This window comes from Euprymna scolopes, chromosome 5 (assembly GCF_053919585.1).
Source record: "Euprymna scolopes isolate OS-2025 chromosome 5, ASM5391958v1, whole genome shotgun sequence".
Lineage (NCBI taxonomy): Eukaryota > Metazoa > Mollusca > Cephalopoda > Sepiida > Sepiolidae > Euprymna > Euprymna scolopes.
Genome location: NC_136486.1, coordinates 17,174,093 through 17,191,561, shown reverse-complemented (window position 1 = coordinate 17,191,561; position 17,469 = coordinate 17,174,093). Strand labels below are relative to the sequence as shown.

The 17,469-nt window shown below is 34.1% G+C and overlaps 1 protein-coding gene across 1 annotated transcript in view; it reads right to left on the bottom strand.

The window, feature by feature from the left end:
- LOC145276711 (ADAMTS-like protein 3) overlaps nucleotides 1-17,469 on the bottom strand; it is a 583,334-nt gene that overhangs the window by 268,707 nt on the left and 297,158 nt on the right. Inside the window, exon 4 of the mRNA XM_080127906.1 lies at nucleotides 12,232-12,601. Coding sequence (XP_079984032.1) covers nucleotides 12,232-12,601 — 370 coding nt within the window. The remainder of the gene's footprint in view (nucleotides 1-12,231; nucleotides 12,602-17,469) is intronic.

Genomic DNA, 17,469 nt, shown 5'->3' with positions numbered 1-17,469 from the left:
CATGTCTAGTTCTGTTAGCTTCACGTTGGGTTTCTCTTTCCAAATCTGACAGTCTTGCTCTCCTTTCTCTTTGACGTATCCTGTTAAGTTCTAGACGTCTTTCTCTATCTGAATTGTTTTCATTTGAGCGAATTGCAGCAACTCTTAGTCTATTAGCTTCCAATCTTTCCATTCTTTCTTCCTCACTTTCGTTTCTACTTCGTTTGGGTGGCATAATTTCGGTTTTAAACGGAATTGTTTAACGATATTAATGATTGTAAATTAATTAAGCGTAAAGGAAATGTATACTAACTGAAATGGACGAACTATAAATAATATTTCTGAATAGTACAATTATAAACAATTATATTGTACCTATTGAATTTAGGAAAACTCGTCCCGGGAAAACTCGTCTCGGGAAAACTCGTCTCCGGAAAACTCGTCTCCGGAAAACTCGTCTCCGGAAAACTCGTCTCCGGAAAACTCGTCCCCTTTCGCTAGGTAGGAAAACTGGTCCCTTATTGAATAAATATCGATTGAAAACACATTTTATGATCGTTCTTGAAGGAGATATTGTTTTTTAAAATAAACTATAGCCCCCCCCATAATATTTTTTAAAAAATATTTTTACTTGTTTAATGTTTTTTTTTTTTTTTTTTTTTTTTTTTTAAATAAAATCGATTTTCTAAGTGTCCGTTTTCTACCTAACTGGCTAAGTTCTTAGTGGTTTAACTTATTTTAAAGCGTTTATTATGTTCATACAAAGTTAATTACAAATTTTTTTTGTTCTTATTTTAACGATGTTTTTTGGAGTCATAAAAACAATAAAAAAAACAAAACCCAAAAATTAAAAAACAGGGAGCGATTCGATTCTTCGTTACGCTTTTGGTTTTGTTTTTTAATTATGATAGTTTTTTGTTGTTATGTTTTTGTTTTCTGTCATACCAAATGCACTCATGCGTTATTTAAAATTATGATTTTATCAATTATCAACATTTATTGTCGTCCTGTCAAATTTTGCAAAAATTAACTAATAAATTAAAAGCGAAATATTTTTTTGGCGCGAGATGCCATGTGTGCTAACAATCTCTCGTTAACTCATTTTTAATTTTTTAAATTTTTACTTCAAAATTCTAAAATCAATCATTAAGAGAGAAAGTAATCACTAAATAAATTTATTAATCAATTTTATTGAAAACTCCGCTATCGTTTATCAAGAATCTTTTTAATTTCATTTTTTGTTGGTTGTTTTTCGAAGGGAGGTTTTATCCCCCCCCTCTCTCTCTAAATTATATTTTAAAAAATATTAAAATTTATTATTTTCTTTTTAAAACCAAATCTCCCTCAGTAATTTCTTTAATTTTCTATTTTTTTAGCGATTATCAAGACCCCCTCGTTCTCCCGTAACACTCGACCGACATGTTTTTTGTTTGTTTTCTGTTTTTTTTTTCTTTACCAAATAAACGATTCAAAATAAATTAAATAAACAACATAGTCGGCGAGGTAGAAAAATCGATTTTACCCTTTTATAAGCAACAGTATATAAGTAAATTATTTTCATATTAATATAAAAAAAAATATGCGGTCTCGTTTATGAACATAATAAACGCTTTTATTAAAAACACAAAAAAACATTAAACAAGTAAAAATATTTTTTTTAAAATATTGGGGGGGGGCTATAGTTTATTTTAAAAAACAATATCTCCTTCAAGAACGATCATAAAATGTGTTTTCAATCGATATTTATTCAATAAGGGACCAGTTTTCCTACCTAGCGAAAGGGGATGAGTTTTCCGGAGACGAGTTTTCCGGAGACGAGTTTTCCGGAGACGAGTTTTCCCGAGACGAGTTTTCCCGAGACGAGTTTTCCCGGCACCTACCTATTTACTATGCCTTCCCACGGGACAGAGTTAGACACCAGGGTCGTTTTTTAACGTGGAGAAAAGGTACAAAAATAAAAATTGTCTCAGTCGTGAAGGATTTCTCCTCCACCGAAAGAGAACAAGAAAATGAAGTGCAGCATCTGAGGAACAGATACTACACTTTGATCTTGACCAAAAGGAATGAATAAAAGCGACCTACGTGTGACTCATTACTTCCGGGTGTAAACGTCACAGTCTAAAAGTAATAATTAAAAAAAAAAAGTAAATGTAAAATAAATGTGATACCAACTTAGGTTAACTAAGTAAACAGTACAATTAAAACAGTTCTATTAAAACAAATAATTACTAAGATCTAGGTAATTGTTAGTCTCATTGTTATGGTTTTAAAGAAAAAAATGTGTAAAAAAAGTTCTGCTTTTGTGAGTACGTGTATTTCTTTTAAATTACATAACCTTTTTATTTTATTATTTATATCTCTTTTAAATTTATATATTTTGTTAGTAAACTGGAAGAAATTCAGTTGAATAAAACCTTGTTCGTGTTCTTTACGTTAAACTCATATTTTTATAAAAGGTTCATCCGGTTTAAAGAAAGCACTAAGTTTAAATAAGACTGGAAATAACTAATTCAATATATAAATAGAAAAATGAAATAAATATAAGCTTTAAGTCTTAAGATAGTAATAATCAAAATGTAATAAATTATTTGTAGTTCAAATCTATGATAAGACAGGCTTTCGAAATAGGCTCGACCAGAAAGATTAAATTGGAACGAAATTATAATCTCCGTGCCATTTTCAAAACAACCCCACAAAAGTAACGGTATCCTGCAGTTGGTTAAATGACAATGATTGTAAGAAAAATGTAAAAGAAAATGCGCTTATCTGTTTATTTTGACCTGTTTTATTTAATTAAAAAAAATTTGGCTATAACTGGAAGAGAGCGTTATGTTTTGGGGGTTGTTTAAAAAATAGAATGGAAATAAAGTTAGTTCCGTTTTAATTGTGTTTAATTGCGGCAAGCGCTAACAAAATCGAAAAATCACTGTTTACATTCGAAATGTTAACTTTTATAGGTTTACAGGTTTGCTGACAAGGCTGGGGGTGTTTAATACAATTATTTTACTAAATTGATTTTTTTCATTTAAAAATAAAATTATTTCTTTTTTAAAATTACGATAGTTGAATTGTATTCTTTCAATTATATTGGCAAGTAAAATATAAACGATTAAAACGGAACGAAATTGAAATTTCCATTACATTTTCAATACAATCCCAAAACATAAAGCTTTGCTCGCCAATGAATTGTTTTGATAATATACGTAAAGTGAAATAAATCGAATATAAAATTAAATGAAAATATATTAAATAATTAAATGTTAAATAGATTTTGTAAATAGTACAGTTGAAATGATTAGAATATTTCCAATATGTAATAAGGTCGAGGTAATTAGTTAAAGAGATTTAATATAATGTGATATGCAAATGAGCATAAGTCATTCGATATGGGGGTGGTTTGTAGACTAGTATATAAAGAAATTAGGCAAAGTTTCGTATGTCTCCTATAACAGAAACATCCTAAAATGGGTTCTAATGTTTCTCTACCAGGAGAGATCTACCCTCTTACCTCCTTTATATTTCGTTGATGATGGAGAGCTGTACACACAGACAGAAACACACGAACCCTATTACTTTATAAAAATAAAGATTTATGTATGTATGTATGTATGTAAATAAGGTGTATTATTTATTATTTATGTATGTATCTATGTAAATAAGGTGTATTATTTATTATGTATGTATGTATGTATGTATGGTGTATGTATGTATTTCGTATGTATGTATGCATGTAAATAATGTGTATTATTATTATTTATGTATGTATGTATGTACATAATGTGTATTATTTATTATTATGTATGTACGTATGTATGTATGTATGTAAGACTACAATATCATTATCTTCAAGTCCAACGTAAACTAGTTCTTGTTCAGCCATCCTCGTAAATGATCTGATTATACCAAATTACTTCTACAAACGATTATTACGCAACTGTGCCAATTACTACGATAAACACATTAACCCTTATCCTTGAGTGGCTTCCGGGTCTTAATATATGGTGACCCATTTGTAACAAAACAAAACAAAAAACAAAAAACAACATACATATGGCAAAGTGCACTCCGGACGCCCACGCACAAGAACCGTTTGAGTAACACAGCCTTAAAGCTGACAGGCATCACGTCTTTGTTTCGGCTTCACAAGAACTGTTAGCCAGAGTTGCGAGCAGGTTGTTATGCGTCGATAGTTCCTTGCGGTGCTTCTCGACTTTGGTTCTGTATAGCAGTGTGCTGTCGCGTATCACACCGGAATATATGGTGTTTTCAGGACATCTTCAGGTGATGTTGACCTTCTTTTGAGCTAGGTTGTGTGTAAGATAGAATTAACATACTAGTTTTCTAGGACAATTGCTCTTGACATATCAAAGGCCTTTGATAGGGTATGGCATAAAGGTTTACTTTACAATATCTCCAGCTATAGCTGGAAATGTCTTTTCAATTATTACAGTATTTCTCTCTGATAAGTTCATAAGAATAGTAGTTGATGGGCCGAAATCAGAAGCTCACAATATTAATGCTGGAGTCCCTCAGGGGCCATCCTGGTTTACATCAATAATCTTCCAAATCACATCTTTACATTATTCGTAGACATTTATGCTGATGACACTACTATCTATGGTAGCATATCTAAGATCAAGTTCTCTCCGATTCTCTCTCCTCTGATCTTGAGTACGTGGTACAATGGGGGAAAAGTGGCTGGTTATTTTTCATGCATCTAAAACCAAGCTTTTATCTTTACATCATCAACGCTCTGATCCAAATCTGGCATCAATTGAAATGAATGACTCTTGTTTTGACAAGCTTCTGGGCTTGGCCTTCACTCCTGGTATTAAATCGAACACATATATCAAATCTGTTGCCAAGGTCGCTGGAAAATATCGCTCCAGTAGATATCTCACTGCTGATACAATTCTCTATCTATATAAGAGCCAGTTACGTCCAAGGATAAAGTACTGTTGCCACATCTTGGCAGGAGCTGCTAGGAAGGATTTGTCCTGCCTTAATAGAGTTCAAAATAGACTTTGTGGCCTCGTAGGAGATGTCTTATTCTCTCCCCTGCAACTTCTTTCTCACAGAAGAGATGTTGCGAGTTTGTCTCTACTTTATCGTTATTTTCATGGTAAGTGCTCAACTGAGCTTCAATCTATGGTCCTCCCTCGCCAAACTTTCACAAGAAACACTAGTCTACCTGTGAACACTATCAATAATTCCTTTCATTTTTTATATGTGCCTAAACCTACACGTAGATTTCATGAACAAAACTACTTTCTTAGAAGTGCACGCCTGTGGAACTGTCTTCCGTTTTCCTGCTTTCCAGCTGGCCACTATATGGTTGTCTTCAAGTCCACGTAAACAAGTTCTTGATGAGCCGTTCCACTTAAGTTAACAAATTTACCGAATTTCCATTACTAATGATTACTATATTGCATCATTTACTACTGTGAACTTTTGAACCTTTATTCTCGAGTGGCCTCTGGGCCTTGATAAGTGGTGATGCCTATGTAAAAAAAGTTCGGGTTGAGATTCCACTGGCATCAATTGATTTTGGATGATTTGTTTGGGTTGCAAGGAACATGTCATCCGCATAGATGAATCCTTGAACGTTACGGAATATTGGGTTATCATAATTATTGAACAGTGTATGGGCCAGAACCGAACCTTATGGGTGGCCGTTCTTCTACGTCCTCCACCTTCTCTTTTTCATTCTTAATTTCTACAAAAAATCGACAAATTTTAGGAGCGATTTGATGATTAAGATTATATGAGTGTTTTTAACCATTTTACTAGCTTTCAGCAAAAGTTAACCGTATCGTACGTTGCCGTAATGGCTACAAAAGCGGATGCAGTAACCAGTAAAGTTGGAGCCCATCATCTATCTAGTGAGTTAATTTAAATACTTGACATACGCATGATCTAGCATGAAAACCAGATTGGAAAGGAATTTGATGGCACTCCACGGTTGGGCTATTCATGTGGGGGATCACTATAGAGTTTGAATAGAACAGACTGCAAAGATATAGGTCGGTAACTAATAGCCAGAATTGGGTCTTCTTTGGCTTACGGAGGGCAGTCACTTTTCTCCAGATCTTAGGGATTTGATACTCGGTGACACAGCTGTTATAGAGCACGAGATCACACTCGAGTGTCTCTGGATCAAAGTGCTGTATCATCTCAATACTTATGGCATCTAAACCTGAAGTTTTTCGTGGGTTAAATAGTTTCATGGCAATTTGGAGTTCCTCAATCGTTGTAGGAAGATCTCATCTGGTTTTTCTATCGTAATTTTAATTTTAGACTTAATTTTCTTCAGGCATCCGAGTTCTCTGTTCATCGATTTGCCGTTCAACAGCAATTGATTGACAACTTTGTTATGAGTTATTCTAGCATTCTTTCCTGTGGTTGATTAACAACATTCAGTTTATTTATGGTCTTTCAGGCCGCCTTCCTTTTATGTGTAATTTCGGTGTTACTGATGACATTTTTCTCCAACATTTTTCCTAATGTCGCTTAGTGAGCTCTAAAGTTACGTGAAGTTAATATGTCATTAAGCTGCGATGTACTGCTCGTAGAGCGCCGTACTGGAGTCATCAAGACAAGGAATATGGCTCATTCTGCAGCCCTTTGGGATGTTATTCTTCGGACATTGCCAAGCAAAAGATTGAAAAAATTCATACCCGCTTGAAAAAGAATGAATATAAACGATGTTATTGTCTAGGTTCAGTGTGAAGTTTTCCTACTTAAATCGAAGCCTCGGTTTGGTGGTGATACGCAGGGCAAATGGTTAGACACTACAGTCGTATTTAACTTGGAGAAAAGGTACAAAAATAAAAAAAAAATGGTCTCAATCGTGAAGGACTGTTCCTCCACTGAAAGAGAACAAGAAATGGAAATGCAGCATCCGAAGAACAGATACTACACTTTGATCTTGGTCAAAAGGACAGATGGTTGTAGCGCAATGACGATGAGGCGGTGCTGGACCTTTGGCATTAGTTTGAGACGTGTATCAAACTTTTCCGTGGTGTCCATGTTAATCTTTTCGAGAGACAAATTACTGCACTACCTTCATCTCAGCAGAAACACTTCAGTGGTCGTAAATAAGAGACTATATGTCCAGGAGATGTTCCCAGTATACAGAGAGAGGGCGAGTAAGAGAGGGACAAAGAGAGACTCTTAAATTGATAAAATCAAAAAATTCTTGAACATTATCTTATTTTGATCGTGAAATATATTCTTAAGATGCCACAAGAGGGTCTTTAGTGATGCACCGTCTTCATTAACGGTTTCGGGGTTCGCATTATATCAGTTCAAACAGCAACCCTGACCTGATTCCGAACACACCAGGTCGTCTCCTGTAAACTATGTAGGTTGACATTGCAAATATAACTTGTTTTGATAATCTTTGTTCTTTCTTTATAACAAGGCGTCAGCAGACACCAGTCAGCGAGCTTAAGTAAATGTGTAGACGTGATTATAGTATTCGTAAGTAGAAAAAGTATCGGCTTTATATAATGTCATGCATTATACGGGTCATATAGTGACAGATGCTGTCCTGAAAAAACTTACATTATTTTCAAACGATCAACTATGTTTGTATAAAAACCAGAATATATTCAAAGTCTTCATTTTCTCTCGATTGCTCAATAAACATAATAAATTCTCTCACCCAAAACACACAAAATCGATTTTTGTGAAATGTAGACAAACGTGTTTGTCTTTGACAGAAATTAATCAAGCATTGACTCTTTTTATATTGTATATTGTCAAATGTGTCTTTCTTTTCGTTCCAGTAACTTTTTCTTTACGTTTTACTTTTTTTTTTTCATCGCTGCTTTCTTTCTCTCTTTTACACATCTGTCTTTCTTTCGTTCTTTTTTCCTTCATATTTCGTATTTTTATCAATTGGTATCTAAGTTTTTTCTTTATTTTCTTAAGTTAAATTTGTTCACCCACAGCAAAGCATATTGTCGCTGAATTGTAATGAACTACTGTGAAAGAGGGCAACTTTATAAGAGAACAATCTACATAAGAGTATAGTAAGTAATTTATAGTGTATTTAAATTTCTGAATCTTATTACAGTCAAGGAAACAGGGAGCAGAGAGCGAAGTCCAAAGTCAAGTAGTCGTATGAAAAAAGCATCTACAGAATTTTACATCGAAGGGCTGGATTTCACTTCAGGTCGAGTTTGTTGGAGGTGTTTCCATTGCAAGGTACATGTGCAGAAACTGTTTGGTATCACTTGAAAATAATAGTTGCAAACCGCATAATTTGTTCGACTCACCAGTTCTAGGAAGGTGGTTAACCAGGACTAAGGAGGCCTCTCAGTAGTTTAGTACAATGGCTAGTGACGTCAGTAACATAGGTCTACGTAACAGTTTTTCTTCCAGATGAATATACTGACAAAAGTTGCGGATCCATAACACAGAGAGGTGTAGCCCCATTCCTGGGTTCTACACCCTCGCCAGGAAAATATAAATGAAATGTATTTACTTAACATACATATAATTTTAGAATGTGCATATAAACTATAGTAAATAAGTATCTACTTAATATCGATGTAAATATAATACAGATAAACTATCGATAATATCTATTTTTTTCTAATGAAAGTCAAAACGGTTTCCTGCATCGCTGACTGTACTACAGGCAGAATTTTAAAGGAAGTGTTAACAGGCATCTCACTAGGCATGATCCTAAATACGTACGTACAAGTGGAAATCTACCGTATTTGGAGTGGAAATGAGTAAAACAAATAGTTATTTATCTTGGATCATAGAAGGAAATGCTAAAGTCCTCGTCTGGGAGGAGAAGTAAGATCCACACTGTTGTGAAGTAAACAAATGTGTCTCAAATCACAGACTTAAATTATTACGCATCCAGCGGCTTTTTCTTTATTACATTTTCCCCCCAAACAAGGGACATTTGTTGTAGCGGGGCTACTATCGGGAACATAAGCATCAGGGGGGTACTGTGTAGGAAGTTGGGCAGCAAGATGTCGGTTCACGTTGCACTTGAACTTCTGCATGTCAGTGCAGTCGGGAAAGCAGGGACCCGGAAGGGAATTCCAAAGTCTAGCTGTTCTGGGGAAGAAACTATCAGAGTAGAAGGCTCTCTTGCATCTAGGGATCTCTATTGTGAAGGGGTGGGATTTAGCTGCTTGTCGGGGTTGTCGGGTATATTTACGTCGTGGGGGCACAAGTGCACGCAATTCGTAAGAGCATTTTCCGTTAAAGTACTTGTAGAACAGGCAAAGGGATGCTACATTTCGTCGATGGGACAGAGGCTGAAGTTTAGCTGACAGTTCAGAACCTATCAGATTGGCGACTCTCTTTTGAACCTTGTCTAGGAGCGAGAGACTAGTGGCAGATGCACCAGCTCAAATATGACAACAATACTCCATACATGGGCGAATGGTGGCCTTATAGAAGTATAGGATACTTCGAGGCATTAGTAGCTTTCTAGCACGGTAGAGAGATCCCACCTTCTGTGAAGCGGCCCTGGCAATGCTCTCAATGTAATTGTTCCAACTCATATTTCCTGTGAACGTTAGGCCAAGGAGTTTAAAAGATGTACTTTCAGATGAAGGGTCATTGGTCATTGCTATTGGTGTTAGGGAAGGGTTCTTGTAATTATTGAAGGAAACAAGTTTAGTCTTGGCAGCATTGAAGGTGACCATCCATCTTTGTCCCCATTCCACTACGGATCGGAGGTAATCCTCTAGTGTTTCTGCCATTTCTTTAGATATGTTTTCATTTGTTTTCCTGTTGTGTCTGTTATAGAGCATGGTGTCGTCAGCATATATACCCATCTCACAGACAATTTTGTCAGGGAGGTCATTAATGAATATTAAGAATAGCAGACGTCCAAGGATAGACCCCTGAGGCACTCCCGCATTTATATCATATTGTTTAGATGTACGACCGTCAAGGACAACCTGGATTGTTCTCTTATCCAAGAAGGATCTAATTATGTTATGTATTCTTCCAGTGGTGCCGTATGATCTGATTTTCTTGAGAAGAACCTCATGCCATACCCTGCCAAAAGCCTTAGATATATCTAGAGCTACCGCTCTACCCTCCTCCGCTTTGTCCAGTGACTGGTATATACGTTCTGAGATTACAGTTAGGATGTCTGCTGTGGAACGGGCTTGCCTAAATCCATATTGTTGGTCAGTCAGAACTTTAGCATTTGTAAGGTGATGAACTAGAGCTTCGTTAATTCTACTTTACTATTTAGTCTGTAAGTTGTTGAATAAATCTGTTAATAGTTATGATCCGCCCACTGCTCACTTTTCAGTTAGTATTAAACCGATAACGCGTCACATAATAGTAAGTTCATCGGAGCTTATTCATAAAAGTACTTCTAACGCCATCACGGGCTGCAGCTTGATAGAAAGTATGAGACTTATGAGATCTATTAGGTTAGTAATTCTTTGCACTCTGTAGAGGAAAGCGGAACTAGTGGTTGGTGCACCAGTCAAGATGTTGCATCAATACTTCATGCCCGATATTAAACGTAATGTTAAAATCTATAAAAAGTGAAGTAAAAAAAAAAACGGAAAAAATCTGAAACATGTGCATGCGAGTATTATGTTTTTCTTAACAGTTAACTTCTTATAAGTAAGAAAAAAAGTACTCGTTACGCACGATAAACATTAGACCTACTTGACACGATCATTAAAACGCGTTTTCAAACCCCGTGAAACAGATAAAAACCAAACAAACAGATAAAAATCCAATGACTCCGAAGTATTAGTCTTCAATTGTAATCTCTTAGTAGCCTTTTTTCCAGATGTAAATAATTAAAAAATTTCCACATGTCTGATTACCCTATATACTAAATTTCAAATCTGTAGGTCAAACATTCGTTGAGTACATAGGTTGAGAAGTGTTCTCACACAGACATTCTCACATTTATAGATGTACAGATAAGATACTGGCAGGTGTGAGGTGTTGTTTAGTCCGACAGATTGCACCTACCTTATTTGCAGTATACTTGGCAACATTATATATTTTCTAATTCTATTTCATTTGTCTGAGAATGTAAGGCCGAGCGGTTTGAACGTAGTACACGGGAAAAATGACAATTAGCGTTTGAAAAGTTTTTTTACAGAAGTTAAAAGAAAAGTTGCTTTGTCTTGTTCGCATTAAATGCGATCATTCATTTGAGGCCCAATTTCTGTTATAGATTGGATGTTATTTTAAAAATATGAATGTTGCTCTTCCGGATGTTGATGTTAATCTATTTCAGCTTTACATGACCTTTTACATACACAGGTTACTTTTTTTTTTTTAATTTATTTCTTTTTCAAGAGATTAGACACAAGATCAAGTATGTGTTTGATGAAAGTGTTTCTGTGGAACGAACTGTATTCGTACGTTCGAAATAAATGTTTCTTTTTAGAGCACAATTGAACTATGATACTTGACTTTTATACGTTTAACTTTAAATCACATGATTATTAGGGCTGTGACAACAGCATATGCTTTTCATTGTTTTGACTCTCGAGTGTGTATCCGTTGATATCTTATATGCTTTTATATAGACGAATGTGGTTCTCGGTTGACGAAGTGTGTCTAACTGTGTCGGATATATACCAGAGAGTCAAAAGAATAAAAAGAATATGCTGTTGTCACAGCCCTAGTGATTATGTAAAAATAATTTCGTAAAATCAGTAATTGATTCTTTGATAAGACAGAGGCGCATTCGAAGTGAATGTTTGTTTAAAGCACAATTGAACCATGATACTTGACTTTTGCATTTTAAACTTTAAGAGAAGCCATTATTTACAGATAATTTAATAAAATCAAAAGTAGATTCTCAACAGTGCAATGTAGACTACAGTCTATTGTGGACTATGGTACGAGAGTGGAAGTCTGTGAATCTTTCTCCCGATAGATTACAGGGGGATCCCTAACAAGTGTATTTAATTTATATCATTTTAAAACGTGGGCGATTTCGCCGATTTTGATAACAATAAAAGTATGAGGTAAATGGAACATTTGTTGATCGTCATTCAATCCCAGACAATGTCGGGTCTCCCTGCTAGTTATTGATAATTACAAAAGAAACATTTTTGTATAATGTAAATACTTTTAGGCATTGAAATTTCTTGTCTATGGATTTACCATAGAAAGTTATTGAGGCTAACGAAGGACTTAGTTTTCAATGGTTGAGCATTGATACAAGTACTGTTGACACAAGACACCATAAAGAAGTTAGAGAAATATAAAGAAAAATCATTGATTTACCCACGGAACAGCTAACCGAACAGGCATCACTGAAGCGTATAATCCACTCGTGCTGGTATTGCTTGGAGAACTTGTTCTTCTTTGGACGACTTACGCCGGTTTCAATAAGGACGGGCGGAGACTGTTGTAATTCCTGCTCCCTCTGGTGTTCATGTCCGATAGTTCGTTGGTCACGTGCTGGACTGTTGACGTCATCGTCGGAGTCGGAGTCGTCCTTGATATCGTCTAATTTGCTAGTGGTTTCGTTAGTAATCAATTCAGTCTGTGAGGACGGCGACAATGTGGATTTGACGCAGGTGTTGTTGCCGCCGCAAACGCCGCATTCGTCCATCTGGAGTTCAGAGAGCAAGACATGGTCGCAACCGACTTTCTGCAACGACGAGTAATAGTAAACGAAACAGATGCAAATTAAATGGAATCCGGTTGAGTAAAATATTGCGGTACACAAAACATAGAGGTGGTTACATCCACAGCGCATCAGGTGAATATGAAAAAGAGAAAAATATGTAAATATGTGAGATAAAATTGTGAAACTTTGTCATTATTTCAAGTTATTCAATTTTTAATTCATACTTACCTCTTTTATAGACGCAAGTATCTCCGTCTAAAGGGAGATAATTTTGATGGCGTTTGTGTTTTCAGTTTTTTTTAAGGAAGTGTTTCTGGGTAAAAAATTGTTCTCTCCACTGGATTTATATGTGCATTTTCCAATTTAATAAAACATGTGGCAAATACTCTGTATATAACATTAAACTATAAATATATATATATATATATATATATATATATATATATGCATATATATGTGCATATATAAATATTTATATATACACACATATATATATATGCATATATATGCATATATATGTGTATATATAAATATATATATATATACATATATATATATATATATATATATATGTAAATGTAAAAGTATGATGTTTGTAACTAAAAAATTTTAAATGGGTAAAATTTAATCACGTAATGATAGAGAATGTAATCATGTGATTAAAATTTAATTAAAATTAACCACGTGTGGTTTCATCCCTGTTAATTATTCTTCGAAAATGTATATTAGCAGCAAAGCGAATATAATTAAACTGTAATTTGACGTATATTTGTTCAGTGACTAATGTGATTCCTATTTAAGGCACCGAAATTATTTAGAGTGAAATGAATTTTGGAATTCATATCCAAATATAAATATTATTTTTACTAAAAAGTAACATTAATATACTAAGTTATAACAAGTTTCATCGTGAAACCACCACAAACTTCTATATCTACTTACGTTGAATTAGAAACTGAGCGACCCCTAAAAATCTTTAAATATTGAATTTTCCGTCAACTATGGTAAGGGCTCGAACGGCAATCACCGGATTAAGCTGAATGTTGTTTAAATGTTGAAACACTAAACTGACACTTTTTTGTTTTTTGGATAAAAAATGTAATTTTTAAAAATGTTTCATGGATGATGGGGGTAATTTTTCTGTTTTTTTATTGTTGACAAAAATAATTTGTAAATTTTCTTGAAAAATTTTTTTCTGTACTTTTATCCAACCATTTACGGCTTTCATAAAAAAGCATACATCTTTTCTTATAATAAAATTTCTCTTTACAAAAATGGTTTACTGTTAATTTTCTTAAAAAAACCCCAAAGTTTAAAAAATGTAATATTTCTTTCACCTAAAAATTTACAGTAAAAACATTCCTCTTTACTTGGAAAAAAAACAACATTTTTTAATAAATGCAGAAAAAATAATAACAGTAAATAATACAAAATTCAACTTCTCGTGAAGAATATATATATATATATATATATATCATAATAAAATCTACAGTAGTTTTTTAAAAATTTATTGTATTTCTGTTTCTTTCCGGTTTGTTTGTTTTAAATTTGTCTGCATCTGATACGTCGCTCGGCCTAATCCTGTGACTGCAGGTCGAAAAATCCTGAGGATCCAGGCCAAAGAGTACAAATATATATATATATATATATATATATATATATATATATATATATATATATATATATATATATATACAGGGTGTTCATTGTACAGTTCATCCGAGAGAAGTGGATGCCCTTTTCTTTTCCCTGCAACCTCTTTCTCACAGAAGAAATGCTAGGAGTTTTCTCTGCTTTATTGTTGTTTTCATGGCAAGTGCTCGACTGATCTCAAATCCATGGTTCCCCTCGCCAAACTTTCACAAGAAACAAACGATTACTTTATTGTCCAATTGTCTACTGTACACTCTTCAACCCTTATCCTCGAGTGGCCTATTGCCCTTGATAAGTGGTGATGCCATTGTAAAAAAAGGCCACAGTATTTGCAAAAGAAAAGTCAAATAACAAGAAATATTACGTAGGTATGTCTTCCTTAGATTTCAAAAACAGGTAAAAGTACGTTCAACAACAACAACAACAAAAAAAGCACAGAATGAAAACAGCAAACCAAGACTGGGAACTCAAAGGAAGTGGACGTTCGCCGATAGTTGAATGGAAAATAGTAAGACAAGCAAGCACATGTAGGGACATAGACGATCAATGTAGATTATGCTTAAATGAAAAAATTGCTATCCTATTCTTTATAGAACCCCAACATCTATTACACTGTATGAGAGAAATTGCAAACAACTGTGTGCACAGGATAAACTTTATTCAAGGATAGCGATACAAAATAATTTTGACAATACCAATAGAAAATAAATAAAATAAAATAAGCATATACACTCATATATATATATATATATATATATATATATATATATATATATATATATATATATATATATATATATATATAACATAATATCCGAAATATAGACTAAAACGCAAAATAACATCTAACTACACCAGTCTGAAAGTAGGTCAGCTTACTAAAAAAAAAAGATATCTATCCTTTCCATAAATCCACAAAAAGAAGGCTGAACCGGAGGTCAAGTGTTCCTTTGTTCTGTAAGTGCCCACTCTGAGAGAAGTCATCGGTACTGTCGGTATTTGCATATCTATACATACACAAATATACACACTCGATTATTAGTATCGGCCGAAGAGAGCTTGATATGGGGATATAAAACGGTTACCTATTATCAAGTTTGAAACCGACGGTACCGATAACTATCTCATCTAAACTTTCTGAAAAATACACACACACACACAAACATATATATATATATATATATATATATATATATATATATATATATATATACGATAGCGGTAGAAAAAATGATAATTAAATCTTAGCGAATGGGTCCCAACCTCTCAATTCCATGACGAATGAAGAACGACATTTGGTTGTATAGTTTCTTCGATATTTGACATGAAATGTTTGTATAACCACGCTTGTAAAAAAAAGTAATTCCCTGCAATCTGATCGCTCGTCATTATTTAGAAGCCATAAAAAGTAATTTACAAGCCGTAAAGCATTTTGTCCCAATTTGATTGAAAGGTCTCAAATAATCCAGCATAAACAAGATAAAATGTTGACAAATGAATCCAAACATAAAAAGAAACAGAATTTAGCTTCGTCTAATAAAGTGGGACATCGTGTTCTAAGGATACCATAACCAATTTTCCTGTCAAAAGATAAGAGGAGACTTGAATGGTACATTTGATGACAAATAAACACATAAACAACATTTCACAGTTTTATTCGGAATGTCAATGTTCTCCTTTTCTATGACCTGACTGGCTTCCATCACACTTCACTTACTCGAACTTCTATCCAAAAAATCCTAATACAAACAGGTATTACGCTTCTAATTTTCGGCATGAGGATTTATTATTCGCATTACTTGGATTCTTTCGGGAATCTTTCTGTCAAACTCGGGAATCTTTCTGTTGAACTCGGGAATCTGCACGGTATTTCAAACAAAACGCTTCAATTAATCCAGGGGCGTAGGATGCGTTGTTTCAGCAGCCATGACTGGTTAAAAATCCTAATTAATTCGGTATTTTGAATGTCGCCCGCATCGAGTATTGAACCTTCAACCGCCAGAAGAACGTAATTTTACAATCGAATTTTACCAAGTACTTCAACTTTCAACTACGCCACGAGCCTTGATTTCGACAACATACACCTAAATAAGGTTGAAGCTTAGACTGACCGAAACGTTATGAAGATAGCACTCAAGATGAGGACATTAGTCCAAATATATATTGGTTAAGTATATGCAACATCAATTGTATTTATTTGCGGACTGTTATCCTCATCGTCATATTTGTTGTTGTTTCACCACGTTTCGGCCAACTACTCCTCTGGCCTTCTTCACGTGGTTTATCGCGACGAGATAGGAATGCTGAGTCTCTAAACTGTATTTTCAGTAATTCCTGTCTTCTATAGTTGGTGTTGATGTCTCGCTACGCTTTGTCGAACAAATCCTCTAACCTGTTTTGGGTAGGATTGAAACCGCTATCTTCAGACAATGTTTCCAATGGAACCGTAGAGATTGAACGCCTCTATCCACTGCGCCAGAGGCACTGAAGGGCGATCAAGAAACAGCAATAACAACATCTATGAAGATGAGAATAAGAGTCCACTAATAATATATAAATATATAAATATACAAATTACTCATTTCAAAGGTTTTCAACAAAAATAATATTTAATCAATTGAAAAGTTAACAAATTTGCATATTGGTTTTTTGAAAAAGAATAACGTTTTAATGAACTTGCATTTGTTATTGTTTTGTATTCATTTATTGCATTGATTTTAACACAACATTTTGGATTATGTGGATTCTTCGACCTACTGATCTTATCTTGGATGTTATTTTCACAACATTTCGATTGATGTAACCCCCGACCTTCTTCATGTGTTTCTTGTCGAGCTCGGTAATCTTTCCGGCAATCAGTGGAATCTGCATGGAATTTCGAACGGTACTCGTTATTTAATCCGCGGTGGTAGGATGCTCTCGTTTAATCAGTCATGACTGGATAAAAGTCCTAAGTAATTCGCGATTGTATTTTCTTTCGTCCACACTGAGGATTGAACCTGTAACCTTCAGAACAAGGTCACTTTTACAACTGAATTTTTACAAGTACTAGTACGAATTTTAGGAAAGTTTAATCAGTTTTATTTTTAGATGTAAATATCACTATTATTACTACATATTATTACTGTATATATATATATATATATATATATATATATATATATATATATATATATATAAAACCAATGTAAAGTCACACATTTCTAAAAACATTTTTTAATGAATTTAAATAAAAA